The 20,112-nt window shown below is 38.6% G+C and overlaps 1 protein-coding gene across 1 annotated transcript; it reads left to right on the top strand.

The window, feature by feature from the left end:
- The first annotated feature begins 1,943 nt into the window (after positions 1-1,943).
- On the top strand, positions 1,944-19,752 carry LOC110448781. Its single transcript, XM_021495212.1, has 2 exons — positions 1,944-4,100; positions 18,739-19,752. Exons 1-2 carry the CDS (start codon positions 3,743-3,745, stop codon positions 19,485-19,487), a joined length of 1,107 nt encoding a protein of 368 aa, XP_021350887.1. The 5' UTR covers positions 1,944-3,742; the 3' UTR covers positions 19,488-19,752.
- The last annotated feature ends 360 nt before the right edge of the window (positions 19,753-20,112 follow it).

Raw genomic sequence — 20,112 nt, 5'->3', positions numbered from 1 at the left:
ATTCTTCACAAAATGAGCAAAGAGAAAAGTTCGAATTAACTTCCAAAAATAACTCCCTCGTGGAGGGCAAGGTCGGATTTACGGTGTTCACTGTATTTGTCCATGCGCGAAATTTGTTCCGGGGGAAAATCGAAACAATTTAAAATCTAACTTTCAGCTCGGAGTTTTATTGATAAACTTAAATCACCCTAAAGACATATCATACGCAATTGTATTGATACTGAATTGTGGAATAAAATTGAAGTGTTTGTTAAAATTTCAAAGTACTACTTTGTTTGCCAATCAGCGCGCGACAATACGCTGTTCAAACTATTGAACGAAATTGTGTGGACTGTCGATAAGGCGGGCATTTTTAATTTTAAATATAAATTATAAGTTAAAAAAGAACAGAAGAGGCAGAGAAAACGTAAATATAAATATTGAACTGTTTTTGTATGGTATTTATGATCTATTTGAATGACACAGCTTTGCACGCAAACAAATCATAATGCACTAGCGCACATTATGTTGTTTGCTTGCAAAGCTGTGTCATTCAAATAGATCATAAATACCATACAAAAACAGTTCAATGCTTAAGTAACAATTTAAACACTTTAGGAAGACGTTAAGTGTGCTAGACCTGAAACAATGACACTTGAACAAAAGGTCTGGCCTTGGTATATTGTATCACTATTCTGGCCTGTGTACCATTAGCCCTGGACTCGGTATCGCTATTCTAGCCTGTGTACCATGGCCATTATCCGTGACTCGGGAAATATGGCCTCGGTATCACTATTCTGGCCTGGGTACCATTATCCTGGACTAGGTATCACTATTATGGCATGTGTGCCATTATCCTGGACTCGGGATCACTATTCTAGCCTGTGTACCATGGCCATTATCCGTGACTCGGGAAATATGGCCTCGGTATCACTATTCTGGCCTGTTTACCATTAGCCCTGGACGCGGTATCACTATTCTGGCCTGTGTGCCATTATCCTGGACTCGGTATCCCTATTATGGCATGTGTAACATTATCCTGGACTCGGTATCCCTATTATGGCATGTGTACAATTTTCCTGGACTCGGTATTACTATTCTAGCCTGTGTACCATGGCCATTATCCGTGACTCGGTAAAGATGGCCTCGGTATCACTATTCTGCCATGTGTACCATTAGCCTGGACTCGGTATCACTATTATGACATGTGTACCATTATCCTGGACTCGGTATCACTATTCTAGCCTGTGTACCATGGCCATTATCCGTGACTCGGTAAATATGGCCTCGGTATCACTACTATGGCCTCGGTGTCACTAGTATGGCATCGGTATCAATACTATGGCCTCGGTATCACTATTCTAGTCTCGGTATCACTACTCTGGCCTCGGTACCACTATTCTGACCTCGGTACCACTATTCTGAAATTTTGCTTTCCCTCTCAAAGGTTCATGATTTTCAGCAACTCGTCCGTCGTTTCAAGTAAAAATATGCATATCTAACATCAAGTTAATACCTCTTTTACTATATCAACCAACATTTGAGAAAAAGAAAAGCCATGAAAATTTGCAGCATAACGTTTAGTAATTCTGGGGTGGGGTAAGCAAAAATGTCGTTCTCTAACGTCCTTGACCTTCGGGTAGAGAGCGTTAACACGATTTGATTGGTCGAAGGTGACCATCAACCAAACCATAAATAGTACTGTGTATAGAAGTATACAGTAGTCAGGGTTTACCTTTTGTTGGTTCGTCGACATTGTAAAGGACTTTTCACCTTTTGTCTGTGTACCGAGATGCCATCGCACCTAAATAAAACCTTATATAATCTACATAGTCCGTTAAATGTGGGCGCGACCAGCGACGTATAGCTGTTTATGAATACGTGTTATACCATATTTTGTAACGAGACATATGTCCTCTTCAATTGAAGGGACTGTCCTTACATAATCCGCCGCCCATTATAATGGACTCGCCACACGACAGCCGTACTGTACAGGAGAAATAAACATGACATTGTTGGGAGGTCTTACCAGGTGTACCCGGGTTTGTACAACGCCTCATGCATAGGAAAGTTGTTGGAAAACTCCGATAGTGCTAAATTAAGACGAGACATTCGGTGACAGCGGTTTGAAACGGTTGGTTGAGTTATGTTACCGTATACCGAATATATAGCTCTTAGCCTGAAATTGACCGCTGATGTTGACGATACAGAATCAGACATTTAATCAGAAGGGCAATAGTTGAAGAGGTCACACACGTTTTATCACGATATGTTCAGCAATTAACAAAAGGTCTCAGGGTTCGACCCGTGACGTCACATCTCGACAGGGTGGCGGGAGTTATCAGTCACACCTCGGGGGCGGAAGTGCATTTTTCGTGAGAAAACTGACACCGGCATTTTATCATTATGGGGCGTCCCATTTGAGATGACGTATCTTACGATCCCAAGCGTGAAATTACACAGAGTACTTAAAAAGCGTTGTAAGGACTAGGATGGATGGGACTATAATTATACTCATTTGTGCATAATCAAGTTAGCTAATACATCAGAAGTCAACACAGGATGACACAGCTTTTTTGACTGAACGGATTTAAACTAGCATTTCTACTGCACGCTTCATGTGGATACCCCGTGCATTGCTTACTTTAAAATTTGTGGATTCTTATATCGCCGATGAACGCATTATGTGCTATTGACTTCTAAGATGAACTGTATGAACTTCTGATGGCCTCGATATTTTAGTATGTGCTAAATAACCTGAAGTGTCAGTAGAGCACTAAAACTGTATGCTGAGTAGGCTGAAGTGTTAAAACAAGCGAAGGCGAAAGTATTGTCTAAAAGGAATTAGCGTACGGAGAAAAATAGGTGATGGAGATAGCATGTTATTCTATGAAGAATATTGCGGTTTATGTGCCATAGCGATGTAAGAAAGAAGTGATTATGTATCTTCGCGATCGTAAGATCATATTTTCGACATGCTTTTAAGACTCACTGGGAGGTAGCTCCAAACAAATTAATGTGTGACAAGAGGGCGACACCGCAGATAGTACCAGAACCATATTTATAGCCAGAACGAGACGTTTTTGTCCTACTGGAACTAAACAGTAGCTTGCTGAAGTCGCGGGACGCTGGGCCGTCTATACCTCTGTTGTATGATTGTACGTTGTTAAGACTCGAATGTTGTTCGTGTCTTATTACTGCTACGAACACTGTGAACAGGGATAGCAAATTAGGTTTTACTACGGAGTTAATACACCCGTAGTCACGGATTTCTTACTAAAAACCTCCCATGCATAGTAAGCTATTGATCACTGCCGCTGTAGTGTCTATAGACCGAGGTAGCTGTTTCTCACCCCGTGATGTGTATTTACATTTCGTAGCGGCTCACGTGACCAATGCTGTTATATGATTTTAAAGGTCTTGAACCTGAATATGCAAACGGGAGCGATAGAACGGATGAAATTCTGAGGACTTCTAAAGGAATGTACATAAGGTTTGACAATCTCAATACATGTCATACAGAGTCCACATAGAGCGAATACAGGGCCCTCTATCAACGGACCCCAATATGTACATGATCACAACATGCCAAATATGAGGCGAGATCATTGAAAAGTTAGTCTTTAAATATAAATAGGCTTGGAATGAGATATCCTTGTGGTGGCATGAATGAAGTGTAGTGCTGTATGATTCACGGTGTACAGGGATATTGATCTGACACGTAAATGGTGTGTATCTGAGGGTAGGCAGACGATCAGGCAGTATGTTGACATCCCCACCGCAGACATCTCCGCTGCATTCCACGGACACAGCCATGGACACGGATTCCGTGCTCCAGGGAGCCATGTCCGGAAACCTCCCGATCGTCTGGAGTGACCAACCACAGACGATGAAAGACATTTTAGACGAAACTAGTTTGCCAACAGTGGTCAAGGTTTGGCAGGAGAACCGTTTGCTGGCCAGTCTGGAGGGCGCTAACGACATACACAAACCCTTAATTGTGTATAAGGAGATGAGGGGTAGAAAAATCTACGCCAAAAATGTTACCTCTGTCGACGTATTGGCAGGGGCCCCTTGTAAGGACAAGACACCGATTGTTGTTATTCCCGTCAGTTATAAAGGTAAGATTATCACGTCAATAATTGTAATATCTGCTGATTTATAAAAGTCGGGATATTAATTCTTATCACACCCATTCATTGAAAAGATAGAAAATGAAATGCTGTCCTATCCGTTCAGGTAAGGACATGACGTCAAATAATGTAATACCTGTCAACGTTATATAAAGGTAAGGACATGACGTCAAATAATGTCATACCTGTCAACGTTATATAAAGGTAAAGACATGACGTCAAATAATGTCATACCTGTCAACGTTACATAAAGGTAAGGACATGACATCAAATAATGTAATACCTGTCAACGTTATATAAAGGTAAGGACATGACGTCAAATAATGTCATATCTGTCAACGTTATATAAAGGTAAAGACATGACGTCAAATAATGCCATACCTGTCAACGTTATATAAAGGTAAGGACATGACGTCAAATAATGTAATACCTGTCTACAATATACAAAGGTAAGGATTGACGTCAGTTGTTGTCATACCTTTCCACTGATATAAAGATGAAGACTTGACGTTTAACGTTATCATACCTGTCAAACTTGTATTTAAATAAGGACATGACGTCAAATGTTGTCATACCTGTCTACAATATACAAAGGTAAGGATTGACGTCAGTTGTTGTCATTCCTTTCCACGTTATATAAAGATAAGGACATGACGTCGAATGTTGTCATACCTGTCTACAATATTCAAAGGTAAGAACTTGACGTCAAGGTTGTCATACCTGTCTACAATATACAAAGGTAAGGATTGACGTCAGTTGTTGTCATACCTTTCCACGTCATATAAAGGTAAGGGCATGACGTCAAATGATGTCATACCTGTCTACAATATACAAAGGTAAGGACTTGACGTCAAATGTTGTCATACATGTCCACGCCATATAAAGGTAAGGACACGACGTCAATGTTGCCATTCCTGTCCACTTGATGTAAAGGTAAGGATAAGACGACAATGTTGTCATACATATCCACGTCATATATGATGTAAAGGTAAGGACACGACGTCAATGTTGCCATTCCTGTCCACGTGATGTTAAGGTAAGGACTTGACGTCAAATATTGTCATACATGTCCACGTCATATAAAGTTAATGACATGACGTCAATGTTGCCATTCCTGTCCACGTGATGTAAAGCTAAGGACATGACGTAAATATTGTCATACAAGTCCATGTTATATAAAGGTAAGGACATGAGGTCAATGTTGTCATTCCTGTCCACGTGATGTAAAGGTAAGGACATGACGTCAATGTTGCCATTCCTGTCCACGTCATATAAAGGTAAGGACATGACGTCAAATAGTGTCATACATGTTCACGTCATATAAAGGTGAGGACATAACGTCAATGTTGCCATTCCTGTCCACGTGATGTAAAGGTAAGGACATGACGTCAATGTTGTAATTCCTGTCCACGTTATATAAAGGTAAGGACATGACGTCAAATAATGTCATACATGTTCACGTCATATAAAGGTGAGGACATAACGTCAATGTTGCCATTTCTTTCCACGTTATATAACGGTAAGGACATGTCATACCTGTCTACAATATACAAAGGTAAGGATTGACGTCAGTTGTTGTCATACCTTTCCACGTCATATAAAGCTAAGGACATGACGTTAATATTGTCATACCTGTCCCCGTTATATAAAGGTAAGAACATGACGTCAATGTTGTCATACATATCCACGTACTATAAAGGTAAGGACACGACGGCAATGTTGCCATTCCTGTCCACTGTCCACGTGATGTAATGGTAAGGATAAGACGTCAATATTGTCATACCTGACCATGTCATATAAAAGAAAGGACATGACGTCAAATGTTGTCATACCTGTCTACAATATTCAAAGGTAAGAACTTGACGTCAAGGTTGTCATACCTGTCTACAATATTCAAAGGTAAGAACTTGACGTCAAGGTTGTCATACCTGTCTACAATATACAAAGGTAAGGATTGACGTCAGTTGTTGTCATACCTTTCCACGTCATATAAAGATAAGGACATGACGTCGAATATTGTCATACATGTCCACGTCATATAAAGTTAAGGACATGACGTCAACGCTGCCATTCCTGTAAGGACATGACGTCACCTGTCTACAATATACAAAGGTAAGGATTGACGTCAGTTGTTGTCATACCTTTCCACGTCATATAAAGATAAGGACATGACGTCGAATGTTGTCATACCTGTCTACAATATACAAAGGTAAGGATTGACGTCAGTTGTTGTCATACCTTTCCACGTCATATAAAGCTAAGGACATGACGTTAATATTGTCATACCTGTCCCCGTTATATAAAGGTAAGAACATGACGTCAATGTTGTAATGCCTGTCCACTTTATATAAAGGTAAGGACAGGACGTCAATGTTGCCATTACTGTCCACGTGATGTAAAAGCTAAGGACATGACGTAAATATTGTCATCATACCTGTCTACAATATACAAAGGTAAGGATTGACGTCAGTTGTTGTCATACCTTTCCACGTCATATAAAGCTAAGGACATGACGTTAATATTGTCATACATGTCAACGTTTTATACAGGAAAGGACATGACGTCAATATTGTCATACATATCCACGTCATATAAAGGTGAGGACATAACGGCAATGTTGCCATTCCTGTTCAGGGGGTATAAAGGTAAGGACACGACGGGAATGTTGCCATGCCTGTCCACGTGATGTAAAAGCTAAGGACATGACGTTAATATTGTCATACATGTCCACGTGATGTAAAGGTAAGGACACGACGTCAATGTTGCCATTTCTTTCCACGTTATATAAAGGTAAGGACATGACGTCAATGTTGCCATTCCTGTTCAAGTCATATAAAGGTAAGGACACGACGTCAATGTTGCCATTCCTGTCCACGTTATATAAAAATAAGGACACGACGGCAATGTTGTCATACATGTCCACGTTATATAAAGGAAGGACATGACGTCAATGTTGCCATTCCTGTCCACGTGATGTAAAGGAAAGGATAAGACGTCAATGTTGTCATACATATCCACGTCATATAAAGGTGAGGACATGACGTCAATGTTGCCATTCCTGTCCACGTGATGTAAAGGTAACGATAAGACCTCAATGTTGTCATACATGTCCACGTTATATGAAGGTAAGGACACAACGTCAATGTTGCCATTCCTGTCCACGTGATGTAAAGGTAAGGACATGACGTCAATGTTGCCATTCCTGTCCACGTTATATAAAGGTAAGGACATGACGTCAATGTTGTCATACATGTCCACGTGATGTAAAGGTAAGGACACGACGGCAATGTTGCCATTCCTGTCCACGTGATGTAAAGGTAAGGATAAGACGTCAATGTTGTCATACATGTCCACGTCATATAAAGGTAAGGACATGACGTCAATATTGTCATACCTGACCATGTCATATAAAAGAAAGGACATGACGTCAATATTGTCATACCTGACCATGTCATATAAAAGAAAGGACATGACGTCAATATTGTCATACCTGACCATGTCATATAAAAGAAAGGACATGACGTCAATATTGTCATACCTGACCATGTCATATAAAAAAAGGACATGACGTCAAATATTGTCATACATGTCCACGTTATATAAAGGTAAGGACATGACGTCAATGTTGCCATTCCTGTCCACGTGATGTAAAGGTAAGGATAAGACGTCAATGTTGCCATTCCTGTCCACGTGATGTACAGGTAAGGATAGGACCTCAATGTTGACATTCCTGTCCAGGTGATGTGAAGGTAAGGATAGGAACTCAATGTTGCCATTCCTGTCCACGTGATGTAAAGGTAAGGACACGACGTCAATGTTGTCATACCCGCCACGTTATGAAGATGAGGTCATGACGGCAATTGATGTCATACCCATATACAGTATAACCTGTCAAAACCGGCCCCTGTCTAATCCGGATCCCTGTCTAAACCGGTTGTAATTTGTGGTCCCACCATATTCCTTATATAAACCGGACCCTGTCCATTCCGAAAACCGGAGTTGTTTCACAAAACTTATTCATTCCGGTTCTGATATTTCTTTCGGCCGGCTACAATCTAAAGCAAACACATTCTAAACAAATTTGGGCTATCGAATGTTGGGTCGCCCTTCATTTATTTTATAAACTCTATATTTTGTAAATAATTAAACGTTGCAATTAATTCATTTCTCTGTTGTTTATGTTGATACATTTGTATACCGATCGTATGCAAAACACTACATTTTTGTATTTAAAAAAAATGACATGCCGACCATGTATAAACCGGACACCTGTGTAAACCGGACAAATGGTTTTGTCCCGGTGACATCCGGTTTAGACAGGTTATACTGTATTTATATTTCCGCTGAAAATTCATAAATAACCATTACAAGGAAAAAGTGCGTTCATAGGGCTATGAATGCCGTTCGATTAGCGTCTTTTTAAAACTGCTCCTCCCGCCTCGATTTACGTGAGACAACCGATAGAAGCAAACATTTTTGTGGTATTAAGGTGATCTAGGAATTTTGTTTACACAGACGACAGGCACTTAAACCTCGAAAATATAAGGAAAACAAATTATTAAGATCATAATGCAAGTTGCGTATTGAATAGCTTGTTGCAATGCTCATACCGGTATGGACGCCGCACATATTTGGGATGAAGCTCGCGGGCTTCATAGATTATGGATGTAGCTGATTTGCGTTCATACATGTACCGACATGAACATTGCAAAAATGTTCAATCCCAATCATGTTATAAAAGTTAGGACAAGATGAGAACTATTTTCTCGTCGGCTCTAATGGTAAGGTAAAGACGCCTATTGATCTACTTGACGTCCTTTTACTAATGGTAACAATGTGGTATATAACACTGTTACTAATGGTAATAATGTGGTATATAACACTGTAACTAATGGTAATAATGTGGTATATAACACTGTTACTAATGGTAATAATGTGGTATATAACACTGTAACTAATGGTAACAGTATGGTATATAACACTGTTACTAATGGTAACAATGTGGTATATAACACTGTTACTAATGGTAACAATGTGGTATATAACACTGTTACTAATGGTAACAATGTGGTATATAACACTGTTACTAATGGTAACAATGTGGTATATAACACTGTTACTAATGGTAACAATGTGGTATATAACACTGTTACTAATGGTAACAATGTGGTATATAACACTGTTACTAATGGTAACAATGTGGTATATAACACTGTTACTAATGGTAACAATGTGGTATATAACACTGTTACTAATGGTAACAATGTGGTATATAACACTGTTACTAATGGTAACAATGTGGTATATAACACTGTTACTAATGGTAACAATGTGGTATATAACACTGTTACTAATGGTAACAATGTGGTATATAACACTGTTACTAACGGTAACAATGTGGTATATAACACTGTTACTAATGGTAACAGTATGGTATATAACACTGTTACTAATGGTAACAATGTGGTATAAAACACTGTTACTAACGGTAACAATATGGTATATAACACTGTAACTAATGGTAACAGTATGGTATATAACACTGTTACTAATGGTAACAATGTGGTATATAACACTGTTACTAACGGTAACAATGTGGTATATAACACTGTTACTAATGGTAACAATGTGGTATATAACACTGTAACTGATGGTAACAGTATGGTATTTACATGTAACAAAACGATAATAGTAACAATACGGTATATTACAGCGAAACTTATGGTACAAATGTACCAATGTGGTAAAACCACTGTTGAGAAGTGGTAAAAACATTGTTACGTATGGAAACAATTTGGTATATAACAGTGTTACTAATAGTTACAACATGGTATGTATATGTAAAACTGTTTTTTATTGTTAAAATACGGTATATATTAGCGTTATATATGGTAACATTGTGGTTAAAACATAGTTACTGATGGTGACAATGTGGTAAAAATAATGCTACTACTGGTAACTATATGATATCTCTCATTGTTACTTATGCTAACAGTATGATATATGACTCTGTTACTGTAACAATGTGGTATATAACACTGTTACTAATGGTAACAATGTGGTACAAACCCTGTTACTAATTGTAACAATGTGGTATACAAAACTGTTACTAATGGTAACAATGTGGTATATAACACTGTCACTTACGGTAACAATGTGGTATATAACACTGTTACTAATGGTCACAATGTGGTATATAACACTGTTACTTACGGTAACAATGTGGTATATAACACTGTAACTAATGGTAACAATGTGGTATATAACACTGTTACTAATGGTAACAATGTGGTACAAACACTGTTACTAATTGTTACTAACGGTAACAATATGGTATATAACACTGTAACTAACGGTAACAATGTGGTACAAACACTGTTACTAATTGTAACAATATGGTATATAAAACTGTTACTAATGGTAACAATGTGGTATATAACACTGTTACTAATGGTGACAATGTGGTATATAACACTGTGACCACTGGTTACTGTTGATAGCACGGCATACATAACATTTTATCTGATGGAAAGTCACCAGACTGGACACAAACCGAAACAAATTACCCGCTTTATACCTCAGATGGTGGATCTAGAGGGGATTTCAACCCCACCCGCCCCGATTGGTTTCTGGATCCGCTTCTGTATTATTTAGCCCAAACTTGAGGTGAATGGTGAATATCATATTATAGTCTGTGTGTCGTGAATGATGCTTCTCTGTAGCGTATAATTTATGTTTAATGTATCTTTGGTGTAATCAATATCGGGGTTATCGTAACCAGCGTTAAATATTCTTCCTTGTGCTGATAATTTGCGCCGTAACCAATGTCCTAATGCTGTGGTCCTCGCCATTGGGGACACTGTTCTGTTCTCGTATTTCCACTATACATTCCTCGTTGGGAACGTGAGCTAATATTGATAAATATACAACGTAGAATTTGATCAACTCTTGGTTGACTGGTCCCCCCTATCTTATCAACAATCAGGTAGACAAGTTATATTCACTTTTGAATGTTTGCCCGGGGACATGCTTGAGAAGTCGGAGCCCGATGTAAATCGCTATGAGCGTATGAAAGACCAATTAGATCAACATTTGTCGTGGACTACTACAGGGAGTCCACAATTCACTGGTGTTGGGATGCGCCGACATTGATGAACAAGCAGATAGTAGCGGACCCGGGGGGAGGTAGAGAAGGCTGAGTGCTGTACAATGTGTCTTAATTAGGGCTATCGTCACGTGTTAAGTGGGGCAGCCCGGAACATCGATTTTCTTTTTTATACTGGGGGAGTAAAACGGATTTTATTGACGCGCGATGATGGACGAGTGAACGCTGTCCATAAGGGATATAGAAACTGGGAGGTACCACAGGGACCTGATAATTTGTTACAGCTATATTTGGACCTAAACTAAGGTGTTCAGAGTAATTTATATTTGGACCTAAACTAAGGTGTTCAGAGTAATTTTACATGGTTTAGGGGTTAAAATGAGACACCCAATGATTATATCATTTTTACCGAAATTCGATATAACCCATAAATCATGTAAAATTACTCTGAACACCTTAGTTTAGGTCCAAACATAGATGTAACAAATTCTCAGGGCCCTGTGGGAAATATGTACTACCCATCCAATCAGTATTACGCATCACAATAATTACTGTAATAATAATTCCATGTTTTATATACTGCTTTATCACAACCTAGTTTGAAGATTGTCTCAAAGCAGTTCACAAGCTATTATCCGTCGTTATAGGGCCTTCGCAACCGGCCAATATCTTTCTCAGCTCCCTGGGGTGAATAAAGCCGGTGCTGCCATTTCGGCGCTCACAGCTAGCATTCTACAGTTCTAGCACTGCCCAACCACGAACTCATTTACAGCTGAGTCAACCGGAACAATCTTGTCCAAAGTCCTACCACTGGACTACCGTGCATCTTACGTGTGCTGTGGTCCATAAAACCACAACTGTAAGGAAACCATAGCAAATAAGCACTATCTTAAATAAAACAAAAATGAAAATGAGCGACAGATTTTGAATGTTTGATGTTCAATATTAAGGCGAGGGCTTGCAGGGCTTTTTACTTGAGATCCGTACAATGACACTTTCTGAAATAGATATTAAAACGGCTGTGTGTTATTGGAATTACATCAAATTGACCCATCAACACATAACAAGTGGTATAATATTTGGTCAAATGGAGAGCCATGAAGGGGTCTAACACACCACAGAATGTGCTAAATTCCACGTGCTATTAAATGTAATTGATAATATTACTAATTAAAGATCTTCTAAGTTATCATCTGACACCTCTTAGTGGATGCCTGCCTATGCAAACGGGTTTCAATTATGCTTATATTATTTCTTGAAGATAAGTTGTTTAATCAAGCTTGCTACAAATGTTAAAAAATGAGTCTTAACCAGCATGTTTATCCCTACGTTATGAGCAGCATTATGTTGTCAAGAAATAGAGAACGTAACAAAATTATCATGGAATTGTTGCTATGGGTTACACAATTTATCCCGTTTGTTTACCCCTCGTAGACTATTTCCATTCGTGTATAGTCTTCGTCAATGCAATCCGTTTCATTTCACCAATATAAATTGAAGTATTACGGGGTTTTAGAGATGATTGTAGTTCTTTACGGAGTATTAATTCCTAATAACGTATTCATCGTCATACCTAGCACGGAGAATCTGGCAGCGGTTTATTTGACAAAATGCCATTGACAATGCTATACGTATTACAGGAGAGGATAAGAGGGTTTCTTTCACATTAATTTTACGGATCGTCGCTAAAACAAGATCCTTTATTTATACGTTGATATTTTGAGTTACAAAGAATATCAGTGAATATTCGTGAAAATTGTGTTTATCTGACCCTTGTAAATTCTTCAACGCCTAAAATAGTTCATTTTTCAGTTTGGCAAAATAATCACTTAAGCCAGTGACCAAAATAAAAGTAGGAACTATAGATTGAATTGTCATGACGCTTTGCCTTGTCTTACCTTTGAAGTCACAGCGGGTGATATAATACATCGTATTGCCCTCTTGGTAGGGAAACATGCTATTTTGTTCCCTCGACATCTATTCTGTTTCGCAACGTTAAATATTTTTGTGCATAACCAAGCACATTAAAAGCACTTCTTTTTGACCTACACTTTCAAACCACCGTTTGACAGCGGTAATTAATTATCTGTCTATGTACGTGTCGAAACGTTATTATCACACACAGTTTTTGTACTCTTTGCGTTAAAGGAATCCTGTAAAATAATCAATGTACGCTTACCTGTTTATGTAAACTGTAACTGTATATAGGTAGCATACGACGTTATATAGCCATAATTTAATTTTGCCTATCTCCCCATAATAGTTTTTTTGGTATATATCGTATATACCTAAAAAGAAAAACAACTGATGACGGAACTACTTTTTACGCTTCAGAATGCAAAATTACAACGCAGCTTATTTTTTAGCGCAATTGTTTAGTTTACGTAAAAATTAAATAAATCTTTAACTGTGCATTTACAACGTGTTTGTCTACTTTTTTTAAATTAAATTATAAAGAATGCACAAGATTTTGTTTTGGTATATACGGTATATACCGAAAAAAAAATGTGCACTTTTTTGCATAAACTGCTTCGCGGATTTATGCAAAGTGCACATTTTTTTTCGGTATATACCGTATATACCAAAACAAAATCTTGGTCATTCCTTAAATATTTGAAACGCTAATACATGTTAGCGTTAAAATAACATACAATTGAAGGAATACCTTACAAAAATCCAACTCCTGACTGAGTTTTTTGCTTTTCCTTGGCGATGCCTTACATAGCCTACAGCTCTAAGGCAAAAATGTATGAATGCTTATTTCAGAAAGGTTTCATTAATTCCTACAAATTGTGATTGGAACCTCCAGTAAGTGCGAATCTATATACACAAGGTACCGTCGTGAAGGTCACGCGTACTAACAAGTGCCGGATATTCATTAATATAGCGTATAAGCGGGTCTTCCGAGAGTATAGACTGTGTCAATAAACTTGTCCTACTTAAGGAAGTGCAGACCTAATAACAACGCAACAGATGTACACTCTAGACAATCTTCGTAATAGTTTGTCGCGCAATTTTGACAAGTTCCTTGTCTGAGCTCTAGCCTATAAGAAATGGGGTTATCTTTATCCGGAAAACAAAGCTAGCCTATAATGACAGGAAACTTTGAAGACTGATCGCATGGTCCTCAATCATCCGATCCGTTTGTAAACGACTGCAATCAAACAGAGAAGGGGGTCTGGGTAAACCATCTGCTGCACCCATTGCAATAGTTGGGATCTTTATTTTTTCTGTCTCCTTCTATTAAGCTGTTATTTCCTAACGCCATTCTTGGCAACATCTCAATTTTTGGCTTTCATGTTGAGTGTTCGCCCAGGTGAGGAAGACAATGGGTTCTGTCCCCAGGCCGGGACACATCAAAGTTCTTAAAAATCGTAGTTGTTATTCCTTGCTTAACATTCAGCATTTAGGGGAAGGTCAACAACTGGTTCACCTGTTTTCAGTTTAATGTGACCTGGCGGAATGCTGTGCTGGGTGCCTTCGGCATGATATTTCAGTGTGATATCACTATAAAGTCGGCATCAGATCTGCTCTATCACAAGGAGTCAATTACAACAACCCTGTCTTCGACACACATACACACATGCACACCAATCATGGAGGCACGTCCTTAAATGACCTAAGCTGTTGATAGGACGTTAAACAAAATAAAACCAAACCAAACCAAACTAAACCAAGCCGATACAATATATCAGTACCATATTTACACTCAGAACACTGATGCTGATCATATTTTGTTTATTTTATCTTTATTACGCTTTCATTATACCCACAAGTCCCATTTATGGTGTTTTTTTCATTGATGATTTATAATAGCTATTGTCATGCCGGGAAAAATAAACAGTTTCCAATTCGTAGTTACCATTTTGGCAGTGTTGCGGCATATTTACCTTTGTGCATGTAGAACAGCAATATGTCTCTGGACTCTTTTGCATGATTACTTTGATATCAAAACTGTTTGTGATTGCGATTTCCACACACTAGATACATCAATGTCGTGATATTATCAATTTGGTATAAATGTTTTATCGAACTCAAATGATGGCAATACTTTTGCGGAGATTTCTTCTGAATATTAGTTTTCTACGCGGCGATGTGTTTTTTACATTGTAGTGTCTCGATGACGTATTTAAGACATGTTATGGATTTCCTCAGCATCCCTTTCTGGTTTGGGGGATGACTGCTGTATCCCACGTCAAGTCAGTGTTAGCGCTGGCTTTGTCGTGTCCCTGCAGAATCGGGAATTTTCTTATATGTCTTCTGGAAGAAACCAAAATTAATCTGCTATATGTACATTGCAGCATTTGGGATATGTACTTTTTTCTTTCTCTCCTACTATTTCATTCGGTTGTGTCTGTCCAGGTACCAGTCTGCATGTCACCTTTAAATGTTGCGAGTATAAGCTTAACACCAAACAAACAACCAGCCAAACAGACGTATTGAGCCGATGATAAATTGTTTTTATGATACCCTTTAATTTTCAGTCGTAATGAGATTATAAGTCCACAAGTGTATTACGGGTCGCCAATCCTTCTTCAAATACTTCGACAATAGCTATCAAATTCAGTACGTAAGATACTTTACCCGATCCTAACGTTCACACTTATATACTGCTGGTGTTTAGCTCTGAAATAAAAAAGAATAAAATGGTTCATGTAGGTCAAACCAGGGAAAGAATGTACATGTAGGTCATACCAGGGACCAGATTGTACATGCAGGTCACACGAGGGAAAAAATGTACATGTAGGTCACACCAGGGAAAGAATGTACATGTAGGTCATACCAGGGAAAGAATGTACATGTAGGTCACCAGGGAAAGAATGTTCATGTAGGTCACACCAGGGAAAGAATGTACATGTAGGTCATACTAGGGAAAGAATGTACATGAAGGTCATACCAGGGAAATAATGTACATGTAGGTCATACCAGGGAAAGAATGTACATGTAGGTCACACCAGGGAAAGAATGTACATGTAGGTCATACCAGGGAAAGAATGTACATGTAGGTCACACCAGGGAAAGAATGTACATGTAGGTCATTCCAGGGACCAGATTGTACATGTAGGACATACCAGGGAAAGATTGTACATGTAGGTCGTACCAGGGAAAGAATGTACATGTAGGTCACACCAGGGAAAGAATGTACATGTAGGTCACTCCAGGGACCAGATTGTACATGTAGGACATACCAGGGAAGAGATTGTGTAAGAACATGGTGTGCATGCTTCCGTTGTTCGACCTACTCATTCCTGCTGAAGAAGTCACACTTACATTGTTGTTTGGGTTGACCTTTTGGAGTTAAATCCAATAAATACATGTTTGGAACGGTCACGATGTAATAACAATAAAAAAAACAATTCTTAGGTACTGATGACAGATGGTCTGTCCCATGTCTTATGTGTTCCTTAGTCTAGGTAATTGAAGTAAGTGGGGACGTTGACGCATAAGTTTAGTTTAGCCTTTACGGAACTCCTGTCTGTACGTGTAAGGTATTCCTGTTGTCTGGCAGTGTAAACTTGTAATTTACCATAAATATCAGAACACATTTGCAGGAGGCATTCCTGCTAAGAATTTCAATCGAGATGTTTTATAATAGCGTAAATAATGCAGGATGTCATGCTCCAGTGATGAACATTTATGCAGGACTTGATGCTTCATTGGTGTAAATTAATGCAGGAATTCATTTTTCATTGATGTAAATGAATGCAGGACTGCATGAATGTAACGTATATCCGATATTCAGGTAAACTATACGTGTTAAAGAACTTTATCACATACACATACGTTTTTTTAATGATTCCTTTTTTTCATATATTGGCTACGTTAGTTCTATATTCATGATCGTGTTCTAATGAAAGTATTTTCCAGACATTCATGACAATCAGTTCGAATGACACTTACATACTTACGTAGCTCTTTGATCAAACAGCTGAATTTCTTTTTAAAATATCAAAGACTGCAGGCTGACAGCAACTGTACGAAAGGGGTTGGTGTATTGCTGGTATTTCTTCCGTCTGATTGTTTACAGATTACTAGCCAGAAGACTTGGTCAATAGATACAGTAACGTAAACTTAATACCGGAAATTATTACCGACACAGGCTGTTATTGTACTTACAAACTATGCCATAATAATCCTTTAATTTAACCTCCGAAATAACTTTGTTGGAAACACCTAATTAGTGTCTGGTCCTGAAACACCAGAGATCGATTTGCCGGTTCTGTAACATCTAGGGGGAGTTCCGATGGGTCGTTTGGCGACGCTAATTATACCCTTGCACATGGCTGGAAGGTCATTATGCAAGGTCAGATTTATACCGCCATACCCTAGACGACAGACATCCAAACACACCCATACATCGATCTAGTTACGCTACTTTAGTGGGATATAGCTCCTCGGAAATCGATTCGGAGAGAAGATTGCGATAATTAGAAAAAATCGTCATGATGTTAAAGGGTTATAAAGCCAACAGCCTCGTTCTAATTTGAACAATTTCATTGACTGTGTAAATTGTATATTGTGATAGTTACACCAGCGAATCAATAGATGAAAAAGATACAAATAAGCATCATTATGTAATTAAGTAAACTACTTTCATTCAATTTTCAATCATTGTCTCGGATGTATTCTGTTGCAGCAGGACGTGGGGAAAATATCAATGTCTGTTATCGATTCTCTAGATTTAATCCTTAGACTTAAATAAGAAAGTAATCTTTTTAACTTACGATAATTCAATAAAGAAACTTGTCATCTGAAACATTTGTGGGCGAAACATCTTCTCAATTGACACGATATTGACAGTCGGTTTCAAAAGTGAGAATACAGTGTATAGGTTGAATAGCGCTGCTACAAACTGAACGCGCACTGGCTAGCATGGAAATCCATGGAAATCCATTGGGATCCATTGGGAAACTCTACAGGAATTAAAATGCATATGCACGGATCTTAGAGTCATGTCCTTCGATAAATGAACTTATTAAACCTAACATCATTTCCATCCACAACTACACTGTAATCACGCGCTACCGGGAGGGAGGCTAGGGGTAATTATTATTAAAAGAAAGTGTTACGTGGATATGGTGCGTTGATAGGTGATTTCATTCTAAGAATGTTCTCTGTATGAAGTACAGTCTAAAGTTATCCACACTGATGAGAAATGTTTTGCTGTGCGATGACTATCGCCCGGTTGATAGTTCTCGAACAATCATCTGCCAATCAGAATTTGCGTTACAATATTTAGTATAGTAGTTTGTAATACATCCAACTGTGTCAATAGCATCCTAGTGTAAACATGCGCCGATTTGTATTACATTCACTTATGTTAATACCACCTTTGTGTTAATACAATGTATGTAGTAATTTGTATTCCATCTGACTATGTTAATTACACTATCATGTAACTATATATAGCACATCACGTGATCACAACGATGCAAATTTCTAACGACCGACGCAATTCCTTTGAATACCTATTGTATTTAACGATCTTATTACATCATTGATTATTGTTTACACTTACAGGATGGTTTCGTTTGATAGACGACCTAGAAATGCCCATGAAAACTGTTGCCAGTGTCGCTAGAGTCATGCCGGTCCGAATGTTGTCAGCCAAGTTTGTCCCTGGCTTTGTCCTAAAGGAGCCTCCATGTGAAAGTGAACCGGAAGGACTGTACCAGAGGGTAGAGGTCCAGCCAGGGGTCCTTCGGGTCTTCAACATCCACGAGGACTACATCCGCTACAACAACTACCGAAAGTTAACACGCCGGAAGTTACTTCGTTGTTTACGGTGCATTATGGATGACAATACAGAGGTTTTACTTCCGTTTGACGCAGAAGGCCTGTTTTATATGATAGAAGCGAGAAAGACAACTTCAAAACACATCAATGTCGACGATATTGCTTATGTGTACAGTATCAATGATTTATTATCGGCAGGACTAGCAAAGGGAGTGTTTATCAAACTGTTACACGGTCGCCCGCCCTCCAAACCGTGCAGCTTCACTTCTGTTTTACAAATACACGACGTTATAAAAGATCACACCATTGTGGCATGTACAATGGACGAGAAAAAAAGTTTACTCGAACTTCCGGTGGCCAACGTTCCACTGTTTGTGAAGGCTTTGAATACGACTGACTTGTGTATGAATGGTTTGTACGCTGAAACCTTGTCACATCTCCAAAAAACGGCTGAAAATTATACAACTGAAATGAAGGTTAGATATCACTACAGCGTTGAAACATCGTCAGAGAAAGGCAAGGGGAAGGATTGAGAGTGTAATGTTGGCACAGAACCCATTAAGTGTAATTATATTGATGTGATCCCATTGTGTAACGCATGATCAATACCACGCGATGCTAACTACGTCTGACGGTCTGTAAACGAACTTTCAATTTCCAAGATTCCAAAACGCGACGACATTTTATAATTCCGAAATCAATTTAACATGTTTTTTTCATTCTATTTTCATGGCTTATCTGTTGGAAGTCTCGATGTATAGGTACGTGTGTATAACATTAAAAAAGCACTGTCAAATTGTACGTCCCTTGTCCTTTCTCCTCTGTATCATCGTAAGTAGAGCTGTGGTGATACAGAAGCTGTCCCTCAGTTAGAGGGATACAAATAGGTTATCGCGAGATGGTTTTTACTGCCACAGTGCAGTTCAAAGTCTACAGCATATATATAGTTATTATTCGTTTCTAGGCAACATAAATAATGGCATTTAACAAACACGCGCATTACTGGTTTCTAGCCAACGGTATTTTTTAACATTTCGTTTGCTGTAGATGAGTACGAAGCGTTATCCGAACATGCAGAAACATTTAATGGCGAAGTACAATTATGACTAAAGCACTACAGGGCAAAAACTACGACAAAAATGCATTATGAAAAAAACA

This window comes from Mizuhopecten yessoensis, unplaced genomic scaffold (assembly GCF_002113885.1).
Source record: "Mizuhopecten yessoensis strain PY_sf001 unplaced genomic scaffold, ASM211388v2 scaffold4301_1, whole genome shotgun sequence".
Lineage (NCBI taxonomy): Eukaryota > Metazoa > Mollusca > Bivalvia > Pectinida > Pectinidae > Mizuhopecten > Mizuhopecten yessoensis.
This window is presented reverse-complemented; position numbering and strand designations above follow the sequence as displayed.